This window comes from Ascaphus truei, chromosome 14, assembly GCF_040206685.1.
Source record: "Ascaphus truei isolate aAscTru1 chromosome 14, aAscTru1.hap1, whole genome shotgun sequence".
In the NCBI taxonomy this organism is placed as follows: domain Eukaryota; kingdom Metazoa; phylum Chordata; class Amphibia; order Anura; family Ascaphidae; genus Ascaphus; species Ascaphus truei.
In genome coordinates this window covers 39,700,634-39,726,830 of record NC_134496.1, presented here as the reverse complement: position 1 = coordinate 39,726,830, position 26,197 = coordinate 39,700,634, and the positions used below count along the sequence as shown (strand labels likewise).

General features: G+C 42.3%; 1 protein-coding gene across 3 annotated transcripts in view; it reads right to left on the bottom strand.

The window, feature by feature from the left end:
- The window catches only part of RSRC1 (arginine and serine rich coiled-coil 1), a 210,406-nt gene that overhangs the window by 41,750 nt on the left and 142,459 nt on the right, over nt 1-26,197 (bottom strand). For all 3 annotated transcript variants that reach the window (XM_075570558.1, XM_075570560.1, XM_075570559.1), the window contains exon 7: nt 7,003-7,068. In XM_075570558.1, the coding sequence (XP_075426673.1) occupies nt 7,003-7,068 (66 nt within the window). The remainder of the gene's footprint in view (nt 1-7,002; nt 7,069-26,197) is intronic.

The window sequence follows — 26,197 nt, the reverse complement described above, 5'->3', positions numbered from 1 at the left end:
TCAAACCCAGTTATATATATATTTATATATATATTTGGTGTAAATTACAGCCTGCCATAAAGTCACCGTGACACACCCTCCCTGCCCTTCGCCCCCCACCCTCCCTGCCCTTCGCCCCCCCACCCTCCCTGCCCTTCGCCCCCCCACCCTCCCTGCCCTTCGCCCCCCCACCCTCCCTGCCCTTTGCCCCCCCCCACCCTCCCTGCCCTTTGCCCCCCCCACCCTCCCTGCCCTTGCCCCCCCCCCACCCTCCCTGCCCTTGGCCCCCCCCCACCCTCCCTGCCCTTGGCCCCCCCCCACCCTCCCTGCCCTTCGCCCCCCCCCACCCTCCCTGCCCTTCGCCCCCCCCCATCCTCCCTGCCCTTCGCCCCCCCCATCCTCCCTGCCCTTCGCCCCCCCCCCCCATCCTCCCTGCCCTTCGCCCCCCCCATCCTCCCTGCCCTTCGCCCCCACCCCTCACTGATGAAGGTGCTAGGCACCGAAACATTGGATGTTATGGATATGACTGTGCCCAGTCATTAAAATGATTCTCTTGCACTAACTTTTTTTGCATCTTTTATTGGTGTACACGGCTCCATTTCTTGTATTATATGCAGTTACCACGACTAGGTCCTTTGCCTGTAGCACCCAATTTCTTTTTGTTTCTCTTCATATATTTGGGGTATCCCAACCTGCATAGATCCTGATTTATTTATTTATATAGCGCCAGTAATGTACATAGCGCTTCACAGCAGTAATACACGCGACAATCATATAAATAACAAATAATACAAACAACACATAATGGGAAGAAGTGCTTCAGACATAAAATTAACATTTAGGAAAAGGAGTCCCTGCTCCGAAGAGCTTACAATCTAATATAAATGGGTAAGGATGTGGCACTAAATTTTAATTAGAGATACTGTATCAAAAAGACAAACTTCCTAAACATATGTTGAGGAAAGAGGCCCATAATATCGAGATAAACTGTCCAAACCTAACCCCCCCCACCCCCACCCCCAAATGTATGGAATGTGACACTAGAAATGTATGACCTATAAAAGCATCATGGAATTCCCTCAGTAAGCTAGCAGCACATCAATTTACAGCTACAAGATACACAATTGCCAAATTGTGGAATAAACAACAAATCCCAACAGCTCGGCAAATAAAGGAGGAAATCTGGTATGTGCATTTGATGAAGAAGCTCACTAGTCTTCAGAATGACACTTGTGCAAAGTTTCAGAAGACATGGGAGTCCTGGAGGAGCTATATTAATGAGCCCAGATTTCCTCTGGTCCATATGCTCTTGTAAGCCTCCAGCTAGATTGGCCCATAATTGATACAGCTAAAGAGAAGGTGATCTTGGCCTCCCCATCCTCTCGTTCCCAGGTCGCACAGAAGCAATGGTAATATGGAGGTCTAAAGCAACAAGAGCGTAGTCTTGTTGTCAATAATAATACAACATTTATGTTTAAAGAAACTTTTAGTGATGTACTGTACAAAATGTGTTCGATTGTACCTGTCCTTTCCCTTTTTACTTTTCTGTATCCCATCGCCCCTCCTCTACGATTCTTTTGAAAAACCAATAAACTGATAAAAAAAAAAACATGGCATTCCTGTGTGTATTTATGAAAATCATTTATCATCGATTTTTTTTTTTAAGGAAAAACACACATCGCAATACCTTACAGTTAAACATATTAAAATGATAATACAATTGTTTTGTTAGACAGGAAAAGCCAGTTGGAAGAGGTAAGTCCTACACCGAGTCCGAAACAGTGGTCAAGTAGATATACACCTGAACTCTGGTGGTACTGCATTCCAGTCTGAAGCTGCACATGAGAAGGCAAGTCCACCCAGCGTAGGGTGCAATACCCTTGGCACATAGAGGCGGACCCCCTAACCCGCCCCCTTCCCCCCCCCCACCAGGGGACTGAGATCATAGCCAGTATCCCTCTGTGGTTTCAAACGAGACTGCAGATAGGCAGGCCCTTGATCTTGCCAGGTTTTAAAAGATGGGAAGCGATATGCACAAGCTGGAGCCTCCGCGTCAGGCACACCGGTAGTCTTGCACATAAGGCATTCCCGTAGTCCAACCCCGTAGGCACAAAGGCATGGACCAGTGTCTCAAGGTCCATAGATGACAGGAGTGGAAGCAAGCTCCGAAGCAGCCTCACATTAAAAAAAAATGAGACTTAACAACTGTGGCCACTTGGGCTTACATGTTGAGACTCTGGTCAAAGAGGATGCCGAGGTTGCGAACCTGGGACACGGGTAGTGGCTGTACACCATTGATTAGTGGAAGCTCGCAAACCCCCTGTCCGATACTCAGGCGCCTTGCCGAACCCTTAATCATTAGTTTAGTCTTGTCATGATTGAGCTGCAGCCAATTCATCTCCATCCATGCAGTGATCTCATCTAGACTTGCCGTCAGTTAGGCAACAGCCGTCCCTCGGCAGCCTTGAAAGAAATATAGATCTGGGTGTCATCAGCATACTGGTGGCACTTCGTATGCTTCTGGATGATATTGCCTCGCGGTCTTACATACACGCTGAACAGGAGTGGTGACAGCACCGATCATTGAGGGACCTCAAAGGAGACAGGTCCCACCGGTGACACATGGGACCCCATAGGCAACTGCTGCGTCCAGCCCCGCAGGAACGAGGCAACCCATTGTAATGCGGTCCCACTGATAACAGCTAGGTCACTCAGGTAGTGCAGCAGCAACCCCTGATCAATTGTGCCGAAGGCCGCAGAGAGGTTCAACATGACAAAGGCAGAAATACAGTCCTTGTCCAAGGCCATCAATAAGTAATCTGGCACACAGACCAGGGCCGACTCCGTTCCATGACTGGAACTAAAGCCAGACAGGGTGGGATCGAAGAAGCCGGCCCTTTCCAGACAATCTTCCAGTTGGGTGAAAACTAACCTTTCCAACACCTTCCCTACCATGGGAAGGTTGTAGATTAGATGATAGTTGGCGAGAACATCAACATCTAGACCCACTTTCTTCAACAGGGGATGAAACAATGCCTTTTTCAAGGCCACTGGCACCTCCCTCACAGTGAGAGATCTATTGATCATCTCCACCAACCACAGGGCCACTGCATCATTGGTCTCTTCAGGAGCAATGATGGACAGGGAGCCAGGTTACACAAGTGGTTCAGTTAATCCCAGCTGTGATTTAGAGGAAATTCGGGATTGAGATGATGCTGAACTCTTCCAAACCACATTTTACTTGTGGTGTGAGGCAGACTACGGGGTCCACAAGGGGACAAAAAGCAGCACCGATGTGTGCGATCTTATCAAATAGTCGATTAATTTCACCTCATCGCTCCTCAGTTGAACAAACCACAATGGAGGACCACTCTCCATCCTGAAGAGTTTTGCTGCACAATTCCTCACGGAGTTGATATTCAGGTCGACCTAGGCTTTCTTCACCCTGAAGATAGCACACTTATACCACCCAATGATATGCCTTCAAGGCTCTCCGGTCAGTATCCTGGCAGCTTCTCAACAACCAATGCTCTTTCCTTTGGAGAACCTGCCGCAGGTCCCAGAGGTCGTGAAAATACCACAGCGCACTTGTGGGTCTGCAAGCAGACATTCTCCGAAGAGGGGCCACTTCGTCGTGGCTGCATGGAGAGCCAAGTTGTACTTCTCTATGCAGACAGAGATGCTGTCGCCCAATGCAAATGAGGACAGATGGGCCTCAAGGGCAGCCCTAAACCTAATGGGCTCAAGCAGCCTCCTAGGCTGTACCCAAGTCGCCTCTGGCCCAACTCTCCAATTAAGGGGCCTGGATTACCCTATGATCTGTCCATAAGTGGGAGGAAAACTTCACCTCCCCAACTGATACACCCTGTGCGAAGATCAAGTCAAGTTTATGACCATGCTCAGGTATTGAGCCATGCTCAAATCGACTAAATTCCATGGATCCCATAGTATCCAAAAGATCCCTAGCACAAGCATTGTCTGGGTGATCAACCCACATGTTGAGGTCTCCAAGCACCCCAGCGCGAGGGAACTCCAGTAATGTGGGAATGACCATATTCTACAACAGAGAGACAAAATCACCCCGTGTCAGGGCAGCCTATACACCAGGGTGAAATACAAAGCTTGGTTGTCATACATGGCACAGCGAATAGTCAAACTCAGAAGACTTGACCCTGGACCCAGGGTGGGATGTGCAGATAAGATGGGACTGAAATATCACCTAGGAACATGCAACACAGAGTACCCGTCAGGGACTAGGTCACCTAAAGGAATGTCAATCCTAGTAGCCAGGTCTCTGTGATAAATACTAGATGTGATTGTCTTGTGTCAATCATCTCACACACCAGCGGGGCACTGTGGACGACTGATCCAGCATTTATAAGCATGATATCCAGAGCGGATAAAGGAAAGACATTATTGCAGCTTTGTCTCTGTTCATCAACTTTAAATCCGCAATCAGTTTCTTCATCATGCATTAAGCTAGATATCTGGCTAACATAATTAGCAAATTAACATAAAAGAAAAAAGGGATATTCTTTAGATGAAATGAGTGCCCAGTGTAGTTTGAAGCCAGAACAGTTTAGCATAACATTATTTAAATGTTCTTCATTACACTGAAAAAGTTATAATTGTTATTTTTTTTTTTTTTTTTAATGATCAATGCAAAAGAATGTTTAAACTATGTTATAATAAAATCTCTAAAGATAATTAAAAGCATTTGGAGTTTCTGCTTTTTTTTTTTTTAATACATGAATAATAACTCACAAATACTGATAAATAAAAGCTTGCAAGTACGCAAACCTACAACGGTATGAAAGTCTAACTATATTCAACCCAATAGATCTTCTTAAATATTAATGCTGGGAAGGACAAAAAGATTTATAATTTTGTTGTTATACCAAGTTTAGGTCTTCAATGTTCCAAACACTGTCTGTAACATCGTGTTTCTAACTCATAAACAAAAAATCCAATATCCAAAAAATAGAGCAAACTCTGTAATAATTTTAAGGATGCCATTTGTCCAAAAATATCTGTGTTTCACAAATCAGATTGATTTCTCAGTGTTTTAGACCCTGTATTTGGAAAACGTTAATGGAAAGATTGCTATCGGCATAACTAAAGTTTGTTGTTAGAACATATTTTGTGCCCGTAAAGATTAGAACTCTGTACCTTGGACTTTTTTTGGAACGTACTGTAGGTAGAAATTCCATGTGCCAATGTGTTTCAGTGAGAGAACACATCCACATCAAACCTTTCCGCAGGACGCACCATTGGGAGATGCCAGGTACTACAGCATAACAAAGATTTACCTTATCGAATTGTCTTCTTTGTTAGAGCATTGTAATTGCAGTATTTCTTCTTCAGTGCTGGAGGACTTTGCAAAGCCTTTTATTCATCAATATAAAAAAAAGCCAAAATAAATCTATAAATGCGATCACACCGTAGTGAATAAATTCTAAGACTTCTTAAATCTATAACCCTTCCTTTAAAGCAGCAGTCCAAGCTGCCGTTTAAAAAAAATAAAATAAATATATATATATATATATATATATTTATTTTCTCCCCTTTAATATGTGCATCAATACAATCCACACGATGATAAGTAATTAGCTACGTTGCCGATCGATTCGTTCTCCTGTGATCGATCGGCAAAGATTCGGCTTGGGGGTTCACTAAATGGCTGTCAGTGCAGCAGAAGAGTTATTAAAAAAAAAACACACATGTAGGTTATTGCTTGGTCTGCAGCTTTACAGCAGGAACAAATCACTAGTGCTGCTAGGCCCATATTCAAGTTTCCAGGGGCCGGTAGCAAAGAATAAGTCTGTTTTTACATTCATCAAAACCATGGGTGATTAAATAAAATGCCAGAGATTACATTTTAGAGCCGCACCTGATCTATATCTCCAATATACCGCTGGCTTACAGAACTGTCCCGTAAATCGGAAAGGTAGCTTTACAATAAAGTTCAAAAAGTAAGGCCACGTTTATAGTAGCGACGGCATGCAGCGCGAAAACAACGGCATGAAGTCCTTCGCGGGTGCCCATAGTGGGCGCGACGGCGCTGCGCAGTGACATGGTGACCAAAATCGCTGAAATCAGTGGATTTTGTGTTGGTGTGCGGCAGCCACGTGACCTCAGCGTCACGTGAAGCCGTCCAGCCAATAATGGCGAACCCGCTCGTGTGACGTCACGGGCCACGCCCCCCGCCACTTGTCGCCCTCCCATGGTCTCCTGCACCAAAGTGCAAATGTCGCTATAGCGACGTGTGACGTCAGCGGTCGCGAGCACGTTCCGCTACTATAAGCGCGGCCTTAGGCACAGTGACCAATGCAGTGACCTAAACCAAGTGAATGGACGTTACAATAGTGTTACCCACCCAGCGCACGTCACTACATGTAATGGAGGCCTTTGGATCACAGTTTGCGTTTATTTATACCCAAATGACCTGATCCATACAAATATACAACTTTGATGGGAGTGTACATAATACATTCTCAAGGTGTGAACAGTGCTTGTATACAGAGCTTGTACAGCTCATATTGTTATGAAAGCAGCAATACAGGTTTAATTTATTACAAAATGTTTACCTTATTATCACAAGATTGAAGCAGGGGGTCTCTGGAGGTGAACTGTGTTCATTTCAGCTCCGGGGACCCCCTGCTTCCAGAGATACTTATCTCCATAGGGGGGTGTCGGTATCTCTTTTCAGTTTAAATGCCCCTGCCATGCAGGCCAATAGGAAGCTGCACCGGATGACATCCCAGCTTTCTATTGGCCCACTTGGCGTGGGACATTTAAATGCCACCATTATGTTAGGCACACTATTTCCATGCCTGCATAGATACCGGCACAGGTATGGAGCCAAGTATCTCTGGGAGCAGGGGGTCCCCGGTGCTGAAATGAACACAGTTCAGGTCGGAAGACCCCCTGCTTCAATCCTGTAATAAAAAAGAAAGTGAAACTTGTATTGCTGCTTTAAAGTCAGTGAAAACAAACCATTTGAATATCCCCCCACACACATACCTTCTTCCTTCTTTCTGGCTTCTTCTGCACTTTTCTCCTTTGCTCTCAATGCTTCGTCTGCTTTTGCTGAATAAAGAAAAAAAAACGGTATATTTAAGATGTGATACTTTTGCCTCCTAGTAAAATATACTTCTCAAACAAATCCTAAAACAATCAAGTTAACCTTATTCTCAATTGAGAAGACTCGGTCACTGAACCAAATCAGATAAGATTTGTCAGCGTGTTTCTGAAAGGCAGACTATTGTATCCTTGGTGGTGATTGTGGAGCCTCCTGGAAATTAGGGAAACGTTGAAACATCACAAGACATGAAGAGAAGCCGCTGCCCGCTGCAGGATGTGGCTGCCACACCAAAATGAGGCACCCAGCAGGACAGACGGGGCGGTTTGCGCGGCACCACTTACACATAGATGAGAAGTGCCCAACAAGAGGGGCAGGTAGGGAGAACGGCATGTACCCTTGGAGACGCCAGCAGGTAATGGGCAGCAAGGAGACATGTAGCTCTCCCCATTGGACCAATATTGGAACCCAGTGTGAGGCAGAGAGGAATTTAAAAAGTCATTAGTTAGATGCAGGGAATTAAATATTCTTCCCACAGGACCTCCCTAGTAGGTGATATCTTTTTTTTATTTGGACTAACACTTGATATTACAAGACAAGCTTTCAAGCGTTCTCTTGTCCTCAGGTCAGCAATACCGATTTACAAATATCCCATGAGTTTAACACAGATGTAGGGCCTGGAGTGATCAGAGTCAGTGCAGCCCTATACATGCATGTATAAACAGTAACACACAGCAGAATTAGTTGCAATCCATTGTATAATAATGTGTGTCCTTCATCGTCATAGCAGGTGGATGACGACCAGAGATGGTAGAACCCTGCTCCCAGTTACTTCTCAGCCAGCAGCGGGGAGGGTGTAGGCAGTGCCGTCTTAACTCATGGGCACGCTGGGCAGTTGCTCAGGGGCCCCACGAGCATAGGGGCCCCCATGCTAATCTATGCACAGACCAGAATTTAACACTAATTTTCCGATCACCCGCCTCAACATTCAAATCTCCCGCTAACTCGGTAGAAGGAGAAAAATTACGACTTGTAGCGGAGAGTTGGCATGTCTGCATTCGAAGAGAAATTTTGCAGGGCCCAGTGCACTGCTTTGCCCGGGGGCCTATAATGCTGTTAAGACGGCCCTGGGTGTAGGGGCCGCAGTCTAACGGGGTAAGGGAGGAAGCACTGGAGATTGGGCCACGGCCGGGAGGACAGCAGTGGCAAAAATATTTTGACATATTTAGCTGTAGGCTACATGACAGCAGCAACTGGTTGTTTTGCCCTTCCCTAAATTTGTTGAAATATATTAGTGTCGCTATGGATGAACTGATGTTCTTGATCAAGTCATCTGGCCCAGGTCCTAATAAAAAAGAGGCTACTTCATATACTCAAATGCTGTGGTCCCAATGTGTAAATCCATAAATAGTGTGTGAAGCTAATTATTGTATCCAAATGCATGAAAAGGTCCCCTTAGGACGGGTTTCAGGGTTGGACTGGGCAAAGTGTCAAATCCTTTTCAGCCCATCATAGGGAATGAGTTCTAGGCAGAGCAACCTCTTAGTGTGACCTGCATCTCCATCTCATTGCAACGATCAGGAACATCAACATAGGCTGCATGCATGTACATAACATTTGCTGACATGAGCGGACACCTAACGGGGTTAAACATTTACTTAATTCATGTCAAATGGACAAAGCCACGTGGCCACTTTAGGAGAGTTCTAAACAGACCCTGCACAGAGGGCCTCTATAAATACTACTGCCAATTGGATCCCACAATACAAATAAATACAGGCATACCCCGGTTTAAGTACACACACTTTAAGTACACTCGAGAGTAAGGACATATCACCCAATAGGCAAACGGCAGCTCGTGCATGCGCCTGTCAGCCCGTCCTGAAAAGCAATATGGGCTCCCTACCTGTACCGAAGCTGTGCGCAAGCGGGGAGACTATAGAGCCTGTTACAAATGTGTTATTTACATCAGTTATGCACGTATATGACGATTGCCGTACAGTACATGCATCGAAAAGTGGAAAAAAGGTAGTGCTTCACTTTAAGTACATTTTCACTTTACATACATGCTCCGGTCCCATTGCGTACGTTAATGCGGGGTATGCCTGTAAATGCACTATTTTACAGCAGTATTCCATGATTAAGGCCCTTTAAAAGTACTACATTATAACTTCGGACTACAAAGCCCAAACCATCAAAACCTTTTTATACTTATTTAATGGAGAATGAAAAAATAAATAGTTGAAGTTGGGGGCTCAACCGTACCATCTGTAATGCCACAGAGATGGGCCGATAGACTGATCATTTTTCCAATTTGTGTGGCGTCAAAAAATTCTGTGCAAAAAACGTAATCCCGACCTAAAAATGAGTGTCGCATGGAAGACTTCATACACAACATCATTTGTTGTTTGAAATGAGTTTTGATGCATCCCGTCATGTTGATTACCTGATTGATACATTTTTAATAAAAACAGAACCAAATATTTTTTTACATTTATAACTAGCATTAATAAATATCAAATAGGAGTATAATATTGATAACAGCCAGTGTGAAAATAAAATGTCTAACCTATATTAAGAAACATCCCTGCTGCGTCCAAAACATTTTTGTTTTAATACATAACCCCAGTCCGTGCGAAAGCTATGGAGTATTTTTTAGTGTTTGCGTCAAGTTGAACTTGGTGGACAATTTTTACTAATTATCTCCTTTTTTGAATACAGAAAATACCATTTATATATTTGTACGCAGTCTATTTCTGTGCGCCAAAACTAATGGAAAAAAAAAAACAACAACATAATTTTTGATGCAACTGGAGAAAATGAAAGGTGAGTACACAGACCCCTAAATCTTTCCAAACACTCAGAGAAGAACTGCTGTGGAAAGGAGAGGAAAGTAGTGGGTACTGGCCCAGCCTAAAAGCAACTGGGAAAAGGTCACTGTAATAGGGCCATTTGAAGTATGATTACGTGTGACCTATGTCGCAGAGTGTTCCTTGGGGTGTGAGAACTGCATAGATATAGAAGATCCATTATACACCGTAGCATGTTTATTTGGGTAAATATTACTCCAGTGTTCTCCAAAACATTACAAAGATGTGGTTTCTAGTTTAACACATAATAGAATTATATATTTTCTCCACAATAAATCATACGAACAGTACTTTATTCATTTTCTGACAGCCCTCGTTAAAAGAATCTCTTTCCCTCTGGAAACCTCGTCCCTTATTACTTAATTATCTATTAGTTGCTCAACTGCAGGGGTTTTGAAACACTTTACTACAGATGTTAAAGAAGATTAAAAATATACAGCACAGTAACAGGGGACTATCAATATACTCTGTAAATTAATTAAATTTCTGTTCTAGCACATCATTTATTCCAAAGCATTAATGTCTCAAAGGAGCCATTGCCTTTTATTGCCATCTCACTGCCTGATGAGTGAACTAAGTGAAAATAAGTCTCTAATAGCATTATACTTGATGAAATATTAAGTTTCAAAAGTACTGCCTTGTCAGAAGAAAAAGATTCCAAAGTCTGGAAGAAGAACTTTCCGACTACGCGGGTTTCAAGGTGCCGCGTAGAAACGCTCAGAAGAAAAGTAATCACTATTTTTCTTAAGAATATTGGGTTAATTATTTATTGCGAAATGTTTAATTTAGCAAAGGCACAAGTATATAGCCCCATTAGTCCTGGCTGCTATGAAATGTATCGCAATACGCTCATTCACTTATTATTCTTGAGAGCAGCAAAACATGTAACACTGCACACGTTGTGTGTTCATTCCAGCTCAGGGAACCCCCTACTTCCAGAGACAACTCTGCAGGGGGAGCCGGTATCTCCTTCAAATTTAGATGTCCCGGTCACGGGTACCAATAGGAAGCCGCAAGGGATTCCTAGTGGCCTGTGGGACATTTAAGCCGCCATTTGGTTAGGCACACAAATTCCCTAGCTGCAGATTCCGGCAAACCCCTACGGAGGTAAGTATCTCTGGAAGCGGGTGGTCCCCGGAGCTGACATTAAACACAGTTCAGCTCCGGAGACCCCCTGCTTCAATCCTGTAATTAATTATTTGTAAAAAATAATAATAATAATTGTGCAATGCTACGTGTTATGTTGCTTTAACAGCATCTAAAACTCCAGGGTTTAAATGATAAAGCACACAGAATAAGGCTATGGTGACAAATGCCTCCAATCACACAACAAAATGTGCATAAACCAAGAGACTCTCAAACATCACACAGTTTAAGCTGCTGGTAAGTCACTTTTAGCTTCCTATGTTGGAATTCCCTAACCTGCTGCACTAAAGATTCCATAGATAAGTCTGGTGTTAAGATACTTTACAAATGGTGCACAAATTCCACTTATCCAATTTGAACTTTTACAGTGCTGGGGGTCCGGCAACAGAGTGCTCTTGGAGCGATCACATAGCGGTTGGTCTGTGGTTGCCAGAAATGGAAGTGGAGGGGGCTTCACTCCCTCTTCCATTGGGCTGGCCGCCCGATCTACCTGTATAAAATTAGCAAGTGCCCATGACGTACCAGGTATGTAATAGGGTAGGCGTGGGCAACTCCAGTCCCCAAGGGCCACAACAGGTCAGATTTTCAGGATATCCCTGCTGCAGCACAGGTTGGTCAGTCTTTCACTGAGCCACTGATTGAGCCACCTGTGCTGAAGCAGGGATATCCTGAAAACCTGACCTGTTGGTAGCTCTTGAGGACTGGAGTTGGCCACCCCTGCTTTAACCTATTCACTTATGTTAACCATACAGCAACCAAGGGGTTAACTTTCAGTTTTAAAATACCTATTATTTTGTCTCCTATGAGGTCACCTGGGTTAACCTGATCTTTGCATTAATAGGCCAAAAAAACAACAACAAACACTCCAATATGTTTGTAGTAGTGGTGACTGTTGAAAGTGTACAGATGTACCGGAGAATTTACCCTCTCTCTAGATTATCTGCAAGGCGTTCTAGCAATAGTGGGCGAACGAAAGAGCCAACTCCATTTTCTTACAGATTTCAAAACGTATGATCACAAAAATACCATGTAATTCAAAGGGATAACAAATATAGTTTTGTGGCAGGCAAAATTAGGCAGGTGCAATAATATTAGTTACGATAGGTTGTCTGTGTTGCATATGTCACGCATTTTTTCCCTCCTCTTAGCCCCCTCAAGACAGATGTCTTGACGTGGATTCAAATCATATGAATTCAACGGCGAGGGAAGCATTATTCTAGGGGTTATGGGGAGAGTGTTACAGGGTGTTTTAATGCCGCTGATTCATTTGAGCGGAAAATCATTCTCTCTACCAGCCATAAATGTCACAAAAGAGTGATGAGTGGGAGATAAGATACAGCCACAAAAAGGGTGGCCTGTCCTGGTCACAGAGGCAAAGTTTAGGGCATAAAAACAATGCATTTGAGTAAGAAAAGTAGAATCTAACAGAGTAGTGGGGACAGATGCCCCCTTTTATTGCCCTCCATCCCAGTGTCCTGAAATCCGCCTGAATGTCCCGGTTATAAGCCGGCACCCATTATGCATGTGAGGCCGGCAGATGCCAATCACTCGTGTTGGCTTGTCGCTGTTCGGCGTGCGCGAATGCCAAGCACCCGCGGCGCATGCGTGGCCAGGGAGCACCCACCGTGCTTGCTTAACATTTGTCGTGGGAAAAATATGGTCACCCTAACAGAGTACTATCCATAACACGCGAGTCCTCATATCTTTCTACGTCAAAAACTCTGACGTATAGCTTCTCTGCATTGTCATTTTATTTTATGAAACGGTCTGCATTTATATATTGCATGTCTTTGTAACATTCCTTTTCTGTAAACAAGCACTATACCACTTTTCATATATTTAATTCCAAAATGTAATAAGTACGGTCTTCAGGCTCAAATTGAACCTAGCACCTTTTCTTAAGCGATTCTTTTCGGACACACTTTGCTACATTGGGTTGGTGTGTTAATTACAGATTTTTCCTGTAAATAGGGCCAAGGACTCCTGAGGGGCAGAAATTAAACTTAAATTATTCTTGGTGGTGGAAGCGTATTGAGGTGTAGCGTGATTGCTTTGGGGAGTTATTGCTAATTTTGAGTGCTCTGCATGGAGGCGAGTCAGTTGGATAGCTGGATGGTTTAACCCCTTTCACGTGCACACAACACGTGAACACAGGCGGGACGTTCGTGACAAGCCGCTTTATAGACATCCACAGAATCTCACTTACCGAATTCAGCATTTGCCACAAAAAAAAAAGTTTTTTTGGTTCAGAAGCCCCAGATCTCGCTCATTTTGATACCTGGAGGGTGTCACGTCTCTTCATAGGCTTGTTACGTCTGGCTTGAACAGGTTTAACTTTTTTCAAAACTGTCTATTTTCAGATTTTTAAGGGGTACGGAAAAGGGAGCTGCACATGGGGACATAACAACAGCATCATAACTTACTGCTAGGGTAAACATAAGAGGGAGCCACCAGCAAGATGTCACTGTGACAGGGTGAATGAACGTCACCAGCCATATACCTGGCAAACCTATGTTTAGGCTTGCAGTGCAGCAGTGACGAGGTTAAGTTTCAGTTGAGAAGGGCTTCTTAGTCTGACCCCAGCTGCATAATCAAGGTGTTTTAAACCCCCAGGCTGTACACACATGCAGGCTAGCTGGTCAGGAGACAGGACTGAAATACTGAAGAGATTACTGCTATAAGGTCTGTTTTCAAAGTACATGTGTGATGAACTGACTGTGTCCTGCATGCTGAAGAGAAGCTGCCTTGTTTTCTATGCTGAAGAGAAGCTATTTTGTTTTTGTCTGCTGAAGAGAAGCTATTTTGTTTTTGTATGCTGAAGAGAAACTATTTTGTTTTGTGTGCTGTATGTTTTTAAGGCTCAATAAAGAAGCCTTATCAAGAGAACCCGCGTGTGTGGTTGCATGTTCCCTGCAACAGTCACACTAACATGTTGCACCTCTACAAGTGAGCCCCAGATAGTCTCTCTCAGTCCCCCTTAATTACACCCATACATGCTAGGGGGAAACTAAAAAGAAGGTGGGACGGGAAACAAACGGTCTAGACACACAGAGGAAAAAAAGAGAAGGATATACAGAGTAAAATAAAGTAAAAAGGGAAAACAGAGAACGATATTGCCTACCCTGTGTCTCAACTGTGACATCTTCAGACCGACCAATCTCATTGTGGCAAGGTGTGGCCCTGCTCACATACAGGAGTGCCAGTCTTGTGCCAGTCGGATCTGATGCTAATCAGGGTGCCCACACTTTCGCACACAGGTTGTAGCATTCTCGGAGAAACAGTAATTGTCTCCATGTGTACCACATCCAAATTCTATTATTTTTTTTAACCATGTTAAGGCCCGGGACGGTGACTGTTTTTTTTTTTTTTTTTAAATGATTGATTCTTTTAACTCTTTCAGTGCGGCCTGTTAAACAAAAAAAAAAGGGGGGGCAAGAAATCCTTTATATATGCTGTATATTCCCTTAAGCCAGGAGTGGGCAACTGCAGTTCTCAAGGACCACCACCAAAGGTGCGGTTTTCAGGATATCCCTGCTTCAGCACAGGTGGCTCAATCAGTGGCTCAGTCAAAGATTAAGCCACCTATGCTGAAGCAGGGATATCCCAAAAACCCGACCTGCTGGTGGCCCTTGAGGACTGGAGATGCTCACCCCTGGCTTAAGCAGTCTCATAAGAACCCATTAGACCAGATAATAATAATGATAAAACAATTCTAAACTGTGAAGACATTTAGTTCATTCCCACTTTATTCTCCCTGGTAGAAAAACAAGTCTAATCGAAATTCCATTTAAATATAATTGTGGTTATCAGTGTAATTGTAGATGTACCCCTTGAGTCATGTTAAAGGCTAAGCTTGTGCTTCTTTCAAATTATCCCGCTTAGATTCACAGCCCGCTCCTTACAACCATCTTCAATATGTATTAGCAGAGCTCATTAGACTGAAATTTAATACTGCAAACATCAGGTGGAATTCGAGAGCCTCCATTATCAAGACAAGATGGATGGCTCACATATAGATCTTTGCCCAACTGGGCACAATTTAGATTCAATAAACTACCCATGCTTGAATTTGATTGATCTATTCCTACTATGCGAGTTTGCCCTTTCCTACAAACGTGATTCTTTACAAGGAGAATTCATTGGAATGCTATACAAATAAAGAGAGTTGGATATTTTGAATAATATCATAATTAAATGAACAAGAAAAAAAATGATCTTGGCTCAATCCTTTTATTCCACTAAGCCTTACACAGCTGCAGATTACTCTATGAAAAAGCAGAACTGTCACCACTGTAATGTTGAAAGGATCTACAAGGTGTTGAACAGCAATAGGTTGCAGGCTCATCTTGGCTATTTCCAAAAACAGTCCCTTAATAACTGGTCGGACCCGGGGTTCCCTAACCTCCAGGTCCTATAAAGTGGAACCCACCCTCAGTCCTGAGTCTTCAAGGCCACAGGTTGGTGAACAGAGGCACAAATGCAAAGAGGGAAAAAAAAGCACATTCTTCACCCTAAAAATGTAATATATCGAAGAATTGCAAACAATTACCTTGAACTAAGGACCCCTTTCAAAATATGGTGGAAAGCGGTTAATGAATAGTTAATGTGTAAACTTGCATTCAAGTGAATGGAAATGAAGACATTGTTAACAGCGTCTCACATTATTGAATACTGGAAACAATGGAAAATTCGATATAGGCATGATTAAAGTATAGGTATTTAAACTTTGACGCAGCTGTAAAGTCATTGGTACGGTAAGTTCTGTTAATATGTTAAACAATAGTTTGCTAACCATTGGTTTAAAGTGAAACCACTCGTCTTTGTAGCAACTAAATGTTCTAATATATTGCAATGATACCTTTCAATACTCATTTAAGGCCAACATTGAGAACGGGGCTAGACAAATAAAGAGAGCAGAAGGAATAAGTCGTTTAAGGCTGATGAAGCACATCTTCTTGCTTCACCAAACGGATTATCCTTTATTGGCATGAATTACAAAGTGGGATACATTTGGAACAAGTAAAGTTATAAACTTCAGGTAACAGATTTCACATATACCTTGTAACAAAAAAACCTCCCTGGGCCACCCACACTGATTAAAATAATATCATGTTTTGTCTTTTAATGGCCACCGCAATGCTCTGAATTCAGAAGTCCTCAGGTTGAGAACACACATGGTCACGCTCTTCATGACATTGGATTAGTCCCATGTTTTTTTAACCGAAGTTTCTAGGAACCCTCGGGTTCCCTCGGCATCCTTAAAGGGTTCCTTGCAATTTTCAGGTCATTTGAAAATTGTACCAAATACAGAGAAATTTACAATGCATCCGACCTCAGATGCGCTATTAGAGAGGGTTGGGGTTCCTTACAATGCATCTGATCTCAGGCGCGCTATTAGAGAGGGTTGGGGTTCCTTACAATGCATCTGATCTCAGACGCGCTATTAGAGAGGGTAGGAGTTCTTCAGAATTTCACAATATAATTATAAGGTTCCTTAACCAAAAAAGGTTGGAAAACACTGGACTAGTCGTATTATTTCCTTATGCCTTCAATAGTGTAAATAGTAACATGAGCAGAGATTCTCTGTGCCAGATTAAATATACTACTAGTGACTTCATACGGACATGTTCACATACAGCATAGGTGGGCAACCTATTTTTCAATGTAGCCACACTTTTCATGCCCATTTCGCCACACTTTTCCTGGCCAATTCGCCACTTGTGGCGATTGCCGACAGGGTTTGCCCACCTCGGCTATACAGTATTTATAAGGGATCACAGGTGGTCTCACTGGAATGGGACAGGGGTAGTCAGCAGCCGCAAGTTCAGTCTGCTTCTGTGTGTTGTATGAAGGGGAAAAAACACATTTTTTCTTTGTGAAACCAATTTCTTCGTACACTGCATAGGGTAACTTTACAGTAAAAAAAAAGTTTTGCAGAAAAAAATAGGTTGCAAATAATAAGTGATAAAATGTTCACCGGTCACAATGAAGGTTAGAAATTTCAAGATGCGTCTAAGATAGGAGGAAAAGTTCCACATGTGCTGATGCAACAGAATTCCCAGCCAAGTTCTCCAATCCAGATTTTCATTTAGCCGGGTTTCCCTGCTCATTTTTTCTTAGATTGCGTTCTTTCTTTACAGTTTTATACAAGCATTTTTATCTTGACGTATCTCATTTCTTGTGTTGGACAACCGCATCTCAAGGTAAAGCCCATTTAAAAAGTGAAATACTGTAGAAAGGGCAAAAAATACATTCAAGTGAGAATTAGGTGAGGATTTCTTAAAGTTTCTTCACTTGGGGCATTACATTTGCCAAACAAGATATCTTTGTTTGCAAAGGACAATGTATGAAAATGGAAGCAGATTCTTAGTTATGTGGACATGTGCAAAGGTTAAAAACTGTAAAAGTCAGTCTTAGGGTTAATGTGCTGTATTGCAGAGCCATTGGTCAGCAAATGAAGTGTAAAAGCTCACATTTGCTAATAATTAAAACATGAAAATATTCTTCCATTTCCCCATAAGGAGCACACCTAAATGTGAGCTGAAATAGTTCTTAACATATACACAAGACTTTCCCCAATCTAATATCAGAGTGAAAAGCCACGTTACCCACAGCCACAGCATTTGGAACACAGCCCAGAATTAACCATCTACTAATAAAACCATCACTGCCTACATAACATTGCATGTCCAGTAATCCACTTACCCTCTGATCTCATCCAACTTGGCTCAAAAGCCTGTTAACTCTTCCTTCCCCGAATACACAAATATGCAACACTGCAGACCCTTCTGCGGTAAAGAAGCTAATGCAGCCATTGCATGAAAATGCCCCCCCCCCACCCCCCACCCCCCCGCCATAATAAGATCCAAGCAATGTTATTCCAGGAATCCTTGTGGTTCCTAAAATAAAACTCACGTAAAAAAAACCCAAAGGGAACATACATTTTTGATAAAGGTGAGCTGGAGACCCCAAAACGTTGCTGCTCACTGTTAATAAGGTGTTTTCTGCTTAATGATAAAACAGTAAACAGGAGGACAAGCTATACACAAATATAAATTGTGGATACCTTCTGTAGTACTTGGAGAACCCGTCCTTATACAGTATTAGGAAAAGAGCCAAGTGAGTAATAGTGACATTTTAAGTTGGCTGACTGATTCCTGACTGACCAGGGGTTGGCTGACTGATTGCTTCCTGTCAGTAGTTATAGTTATCTATCCCAGGCATTCCTACAACAGACAAAGTTTGTTCCTGAACCATGGACTCTTCCACTGTTGTCCTGCACAAGAAAATCCCAGAAGCTCAAAAGATTGAAACGGGCAAACAGACAATGTATAGAGTGATTAAGTGTTCCACAGAGACCCCTGAACCAAAAGATATAGTGGGGGAGCAGAAGCAAACTTTGATGACTTGGCTGCCCATTTCTCAATCTGTTGCAAAACCTCAGACCATGGGTCCATGGTGGTCATTGAGCCCAGTAATCAAGTGACATGGTGTTCACCTTCTCTTATTACCCAAGCGTGAACAGATACAAATATAATAACATTCATTTCTGTACTGACGAGAGTTCGAGGTCTCCCAATTTGAGATGCAGGAAGAGAACTCACAAGGATCAAAAGCTCTAACTGAAGGGTTTAATTCAGAGGTGGCCAACTCCAGTCCTCAAGGGCCAACAACAGGTCAGGTTTTCAGGATATCCCTGTTTAAGCACTGGGGGCTCAATCAGTTGCTCAGCAGTGCTGAACCAGTCTTCGACTGAGTCTGTGTTGAAGCAGAAATGTCCTGAAAACCTGACCTGTTGGTGGCCCTTGAGGACAAAGTTTAATAACGTTGGCTAGTATAGTAGTTAGTGATTTAATGAATAGCCCCATAAATCTTTGACTGGTTTTCCCATATCAAAGACTATTGGCTTTACCACTAGGCAGGCCAGTCCCTATCTCAAGGTTATGGGGAAATAGTAGCAATGTAGTAGTAGTTAGACTGTATGATATGGCAATTACTAGCTAAAGGTAAGTGGCTAGGCTTTAATGATGACATTGTTTCTAGATCTGTAGGCGACATTTACAAAATAATAAGGAAAGCAGAGCAATTCCATGCAATTAAATAATAGACAGAGTTAATCAGAGCAACTCCACAAATATATATATTTGCATTAAAAATGTTAGGACAATGGATGAGTCAATGATCATTGTATTTTCTTACAGCAGATGTACAGTACATAGAGTCACGAGCTTCAGCTCATATGGTACGTGTAGAAATGGGGGAAAATAAATGCAGAAAAATACTAGCCATGTTTTCATTTATTCATAGAAATGGTGACATCTGAAGACACTGCTGATCCCCAAATCTCATGCATTGTATCTATGAGAAAAGAGAGGAGGAAAATGCAAAGTAAAAAAGTCCCTTAACCCCTTCAGTGCATGTGACGGAAAGTGCCAGTTGAGAGGCCCTTGTGCCGTATACTGCATGTCATCACCATTAGCAAATTTCTGTACGGGGTTGTTTGCGGTCACAAACTACCCATGGGGGAAGAAAGGGGGGGAGGGGGTGAGGAAGACTCTCCCCTTCTTCTTTGGAACGATAACGTGATCCATTCAAGGTTCCAGGTCGGTTCGGCACCTGGAACCCGGAATGGATCACATGATCAGTCAGTGCCGGAGAGCAGCGTGGCCACGGATGTGGCAGGACCATCTGGCACAGAAGCGGTTCAACCAAATGGCACCCCCCCCTTCATGTATAGTATAATTTCCTCTCTGTCTACTTGAGCATCTGGAGGAGAAACTCAGTGCTACTGTCACTGCCTTTGAAGTGGGTGAGCCCAGTGTCAACTTGGGCAAGTCACTTTTTCCCCCCGTGATGCCAGCATCAGAATGAGATTGTAAGCTGTATGACGAATAGCTGCGTACACCGTGAGGGCTGTATAAGAAAAGCAAGCATAATAATAATATATTCATAATAATATAAAGGTATAACATTGTGGTGAAAATGTGCATAATATAAAACACCAAGCGACAGAGAAGCCCAATGCTACATCCAATATGACAAAAATACACAGTAAAATACTATATATTCTCTTGAAAAAGGGTAATTTAGTTTAAACCTTTGTAAGCTTGCGAGAGACGACAAGGCAGACCCTGTTTGCAGGTCCTAACACTACCAGATAAAATACTAATATACCTCAATTAGAATTACAATTTTCATGTACCTCTATTAGGAGGGAGAAAGACCAACATTGGATCTACATCCAGGAGAATGAAAAAGACCTGCTGACTTGGGAAGTGTGTTGTTTGTTAATATAAAACACCTAAGTGATGGACCATGATATTGGTCTCCTACAAAAATATTGCCACCATTTGCGGGGATACAGATTTGATTTGTAAAATAGCATGATTTAACACTTCCCTTAAGAAAAATAATAAAACAAATATCTCCATAGATTCCATCCAGTGCTGCAGATATACAGTATATTCTTATTTCTATGGCTCCAACCATGCATGGAAATATATTATATTAGGAGTAAATCTGATTCCATATGGAATGGAAATAATTTCAGCCATTAAAAAAATAAAATTCCCCAATCCAGTGTGCCAGCATTAAGTCTCTACCTTTGGCTTTATAACATTCATTTAAGTCACTTTTCATTCTGTGGCCTTTGGAAGCCTTTTCAGCAGCCGTGTAATCGGCCAGTTTTCCACTTTCATAATTTTGAAAAGCGCCTGCTGATCCCAATGCTTAAAGCACGGATGGCTATATTTCTTCAGCGGAGATTACATCACAGAAACTTTGTTACAGCTCCCTGCTGTGAGCTGAGTATTGACAAGAAATGCCATTGAACTACATGATTTACAGCAATTTTAAATTGACCTTGATATAAAGCCATTTTCAGGGCCGTGACATACATGACTAATTTAGACTTACAGAACACTATTTACGGCAGCACCGTGACTATCTAATACAGGAGTGGTCAACTCCACTTCAAGGGCCACCAACAGGTCAGGTTTGAAGGACATCCCTGCTTCAGCACAGGTGGCTCAGTCATTGATGAGCCACCTATGCTGAAGCAGAGATCTCCTTAAACCCTGACTGGAGTTGGCCGCCCCTGATCCAACAGGTTCTGGTCCACTTCCTGAGGAACGTCTGAAAAACCGTGGAGTGTGTGCTGATTCTTGAGAACAAGGCAATTCCACTTTGCCGTGCATATTTGTATCACAATAACACGCAGGCACCCAGTCACACCATCCTAAATAAGCCCCTCCGGCAGCACAACGGTTAAAATATGTAGTATCATTTCAAGTATAGGCAAGAAAGTGTTCCCGTGGAGCACCCTTTATTACACAGCGGTTCAGCCTCTTCTCCAATCAGCTGTCAGTAAGAGTCGTCCAACAAATGAACTGCTCAAAGGACAAACCTCACTACACACGATGAAGGGGATCGTCCCGAAAAATTGTGCACTTTTTCCCTGCTATAAGAGAACCTGAAATGTCCACCTGACTCAGATAGATTTGATCCTGAGAGCGACAGACATTTTCCGTTCAAACCAAATAGGCAAACCCCACAGTAAATGACAATCACATGTACTTGCACAACACAACTTCCAATCTTGTTTTTCTGTTCCCCAAGCACACAGGACAGGGTCTGGGATTCCTGCTGCCCATGTTGCTATAAGTTAAGAAGCAGCACAACATGGAGCCTAAAAAGCAAGCCATGTAAAAGGTCCCAACTGCATTCAACTGTTCAAATATGTCCCTCGGTAATAATATTCAGTCTTATATCCGACAGTTTTATATAAACTGTGCTCTGAAGTGACACTAGGTGGCGCAGCAAGAATAATGAACTTGTATACAGTCATCTCAGTATTGGCTCTGCTTGTCGGGATTTGTTCATTTAACACTCAGGTGCGCCCGAAAAAAAAAACCATTCCATGTTTTGGGGGGACATCACTTTATCCCACAGCAACATCTTAAGGAAACTAAAAATAGGTGACATGTCTACTTGGGAACTGGAGTTCCTCACTTCCGAGCCAGTGCCATCACCTGCTAAGACTTCTTAACACTGACTGGTATTGTTAGCTGAATTCGCTTTTAAGATGTGTTTTCTATCACTCAAGATTAGGAACATGTCAAATCTTTAGAGAATCAGCACAGTGATTCATGTGAGCAGAGAACACTCAAACAGAAGTGGGAAAATAAACAAACTTTTTCCTACAAGTTGAAAAAAAATCGCCAGATTTCTCAAATAACTTATATTAGACATCTTAATGGTTATTCAATGTGTTGCAAGTCCCCTGGTTGCTTTTTCAAGGCCACTTATTCTTAACCTTGGGAATTCCTTCCTTCCTTATTCGTCTTGCTCTCGTTGTGAGAGTCTCAACCTCGGTCTCTTCACACTCACACCCTTATACCCAGTTGCCATAGCAATCATATCCCCATCTAAAAAACTAAAAAAAATGCCACTTTCTATGAATGAATAGGTTGAATACTGGATACATTCAGCTTGTGGTGTTATTTCCAGTGGACTTTTATGTGTAAAAATAGAGAAAACTGAAAAAGCATAGATTGTCAATTACCATCAAGGGTCAACCTTAACCGCCATCCTATTTTCCAGGGCAACTAGACACATTTTCCCGTTATCTCTGTCAAACAACAAAGATGAAACTGGACTGAAGCAGACTTGGCGAGCAGGCGGTTAACATGAAGGGGAATTTCCAAATAGTATAATGTTCAAGAAACTGCTATTGTGAACCGTTTGCGAACGTTCACTGATGTTTGGTGATGTTAAAGCTTCTCTAGTTCAATCTGAAACTCGCCGGTCCTTTTATCCCCTTTCCCAATTTTCCAACTCTATCTGTCCATGAAATGTCTGTGAATTGACTGTATAACCCTGTTCACTTAATGTAACCATGTATTGTTATAACTCTGTGTCCAGCAGATACTTGACAACGAGAGGCAACTCTCAATGTATTACTTCCTGGTAAAACATTTTTATAAATAAATAAAAGGTGTCCAGTATTGAACCGAACTGTCCAGTAAAATATGAGAGGTAATACTGGACATGCACGTTTTCGGTATTACCTCTCTGGACATAGTGACCTGACTGGCTTGGGGGGACTCGGGAGAAAGCAGGGCATTTGCTGGGGGGCTGGGCTGCTTCATTCATCCTGATTGCCTGCATTACCCAACAGCAGCCAATCAGGTGGTGTCAGGAGCCTAGGGGTGGGGCCAAGGAGAGAAGGAAACCGCATGGAGCGTAAGAGGTGAGAGGGAGGGGTGTGTGTATGTGTGTCGAGCGTGTCGCAACTTTCACCCTTGTATCTAGTATTTTTGGAGAAGCCACGTGGCAACCCTAATTGTGAGCCTCCTGGATAATGTATTTAAAAACATAAAATTCATAATTATGCATAAATAAAAAGTCATTCAACAGTGTTCTCATGGGCGCAACGAGGCATACTGAACATATACGCGTATTTGTTATTTTTTTACCACCCCTATAAGCTATTGGCATACAAAAAAGTCCTGAGAATTCAGAACGCATGGTAAAATTATGCTTACTACACAGATTCATAAATAACAGAAATCTAGTGTTTACCACCTCCATACATTAACAGTCAAGGTTTTAAACCTCACAAGAGTAATGTTGCCTCTAATTGATACCCACTGAGTTCTAGTGAATTTTCCATCTCTGCTGTAACGGCGCTTTTAAAGAAATAAATACACAGGCTTATTATGAGTTCTAATTACCAACATCCATCTCTAAATTATTGTCTAATTATGAAACTGGAGTCATCTAGCTAGAAAATGCAGATTAGTGTGTAATAAACGCAATGTTTTGGTGGGCAGCGAAAATACACAGAAATATAGCGGATTGCGTTTATGCCACAAAATATATACACCTAGGAGAAGCACTTCGTCTAAATAAGTTAAATATTAAACAAACATCTCCAGAGAAGGAGCAACATCGAGACTCTCTCAAGAATATTAACATTAATTAGATTGTAAGCTCTTCGGAGCAGGGACTCCTTTTCCTAAATGTTACTTTTATGTCTGAAGCACTTCTTTCCATGATCTGTTATTTGTATTATTTGTTATTTATATGATTGTCACGTGTATTACTGCCGTGAAGCGCTATGTACATTAACGGCGCTATATAAATAAAGACATACATACATACCAGTCAGATCTGTAAAGGGAAAAGAAAAGGCAGCTGAAAAGGGACGACGTGGGGAAGAAAGGTAGAAGAAGGAAAAAAAGACAGATAAAATGCAGTAATAGCAATCAGGGCCGACCTCCCTACAGACTGCCTGTATCCTGGTTACTGCCGACTGTATTAAGACTGCCTTTCTCATCACTTAATGCTTATTTTCATCACTTTGCTTTAAATATTGATAATTAGGCCTACGTCTGTTTTGCCATAGAATCTGTGTCACAGTCTATCAGGCTGTCAGGACCAATTCAATCCTCATTCAAAGTTAATTTTTTCTTCATAAATATGCCTTTGGAGGAGTCATTAGGCGAAGAACATAGCCAGAGGTGCAATAACCTATTCTCTTTCATTAGTGGCAGGCAGAGAAGGTGAGGGAGTTTATTAGAACTTTGGAATGATCACAAAGCAGCGTGCTGCTTGTCAGATCCCCCCAACATTTAATTCATCTCGCCAACTCACCAGCGCTCTTTGCCAGCCGCTTTAAATGGACATTATTCATGAACATCTGCGACGTGCTGAATATTTCGATGCCGTGGATGATATAAAAAAAAATAAAAGTAATGCCCCTTTTGACTTGAGAATGAATGCTATGGTCAAAACATGTTTTCTGTGGTTATTTTTAGACAAAAATAAATACATATAAAAAATTTTTTATTGCTGAAGCAATGACAAAATAGATGGAAATGGAAATTAAAATGCTTTTTTTTTTTTTTTTAATGGCTAGGATTATTCTGTTTTACACCAAGGAGTGGAGCACTCCCCCCCCCCCCTACTTTTAAATGATTTAATAATTAGTTCCTTTTATTATGTACTTGACATGACTCTCAAAAGGCTGCTAAATGAGATGACATATTTCACTTCAATACAATGCCATATTAGATTACACTGTGTTTCACTTATAGCAGATAATGAGCTGCAGAGGACACAACAGATTTTCCTAGCAAAACATTACACGCTAAACAGGTATAATGGACACGCTGAGCATTTTGTGGTCATTATTAGTAATCTGGAGGGAGGCGACAAGGACGTGAAGAAGAACAGATAGGAATTGTTAATGTAAGCCGACATGGTAAATAAGGCATTCTGGCTGGTAAAATTCTCAAACAATCACTGTTTGACGAAAAACATACAGTGATAAAATGATTCATGTCTGAACGGTGAGAATCTGTTTTTTCTCTCAGCGCCATCATGCAAATGAACAACAAACACCCTGCCACAAAAGCTTACACTCTAAGAATTAGCATACGAGTTACAGGGAAGTCAAAGGCACAATGCCTTAGATTGTAAGCTCTTCGGGGCAGAGACCCTAAATGTCACTTCTTCCCATTATGTGTTATTTATATGCTTGTCACGTGTATTACTGCTGCGAAGTGCCATGTACATTAATGGCGCTATATAAATAAAACATATACATACAATGCGGTTAACCCATAGATTCCCATATACAGTACGACATCTTAATGGCTGGTGTGGTCCTCAAAAGGTGTACTTATTGTACTTGCAAATGCTGGAATATACAGTGATAGAAGTATGACTTAATATGCACCTCCAAACCCACAAGGTGTAAAACCGTCCACGGAGCCACCCACTGATTAAAGAGGGGAGATTAAACAAGTGAGCTAAGTCCATCTGAAAGTTTTTGTTGAAAGTCGTTTGCTGGCGGGATACACCTAGCTGACCGGTGTTGCAAGAAAAACAAAGCTTTTTTTTCTATTATTTTGGAAAGCAGCAATTTAGGCAACTTTTTTTTTTACAGGATTGAAACTGGGGGCCCGTGCTAGATCCCGCTCCACTGACCCCCCCCCCCCCTTTCCAAGATACTTACAGGTGAAGTTACTGGCATTGCTGCTTACTGCTTTCTCCAGGGGATTTAAATAGCAATTTAATAGGAAGCAGCAATGGATGATGTTGCAGCTTCATATGG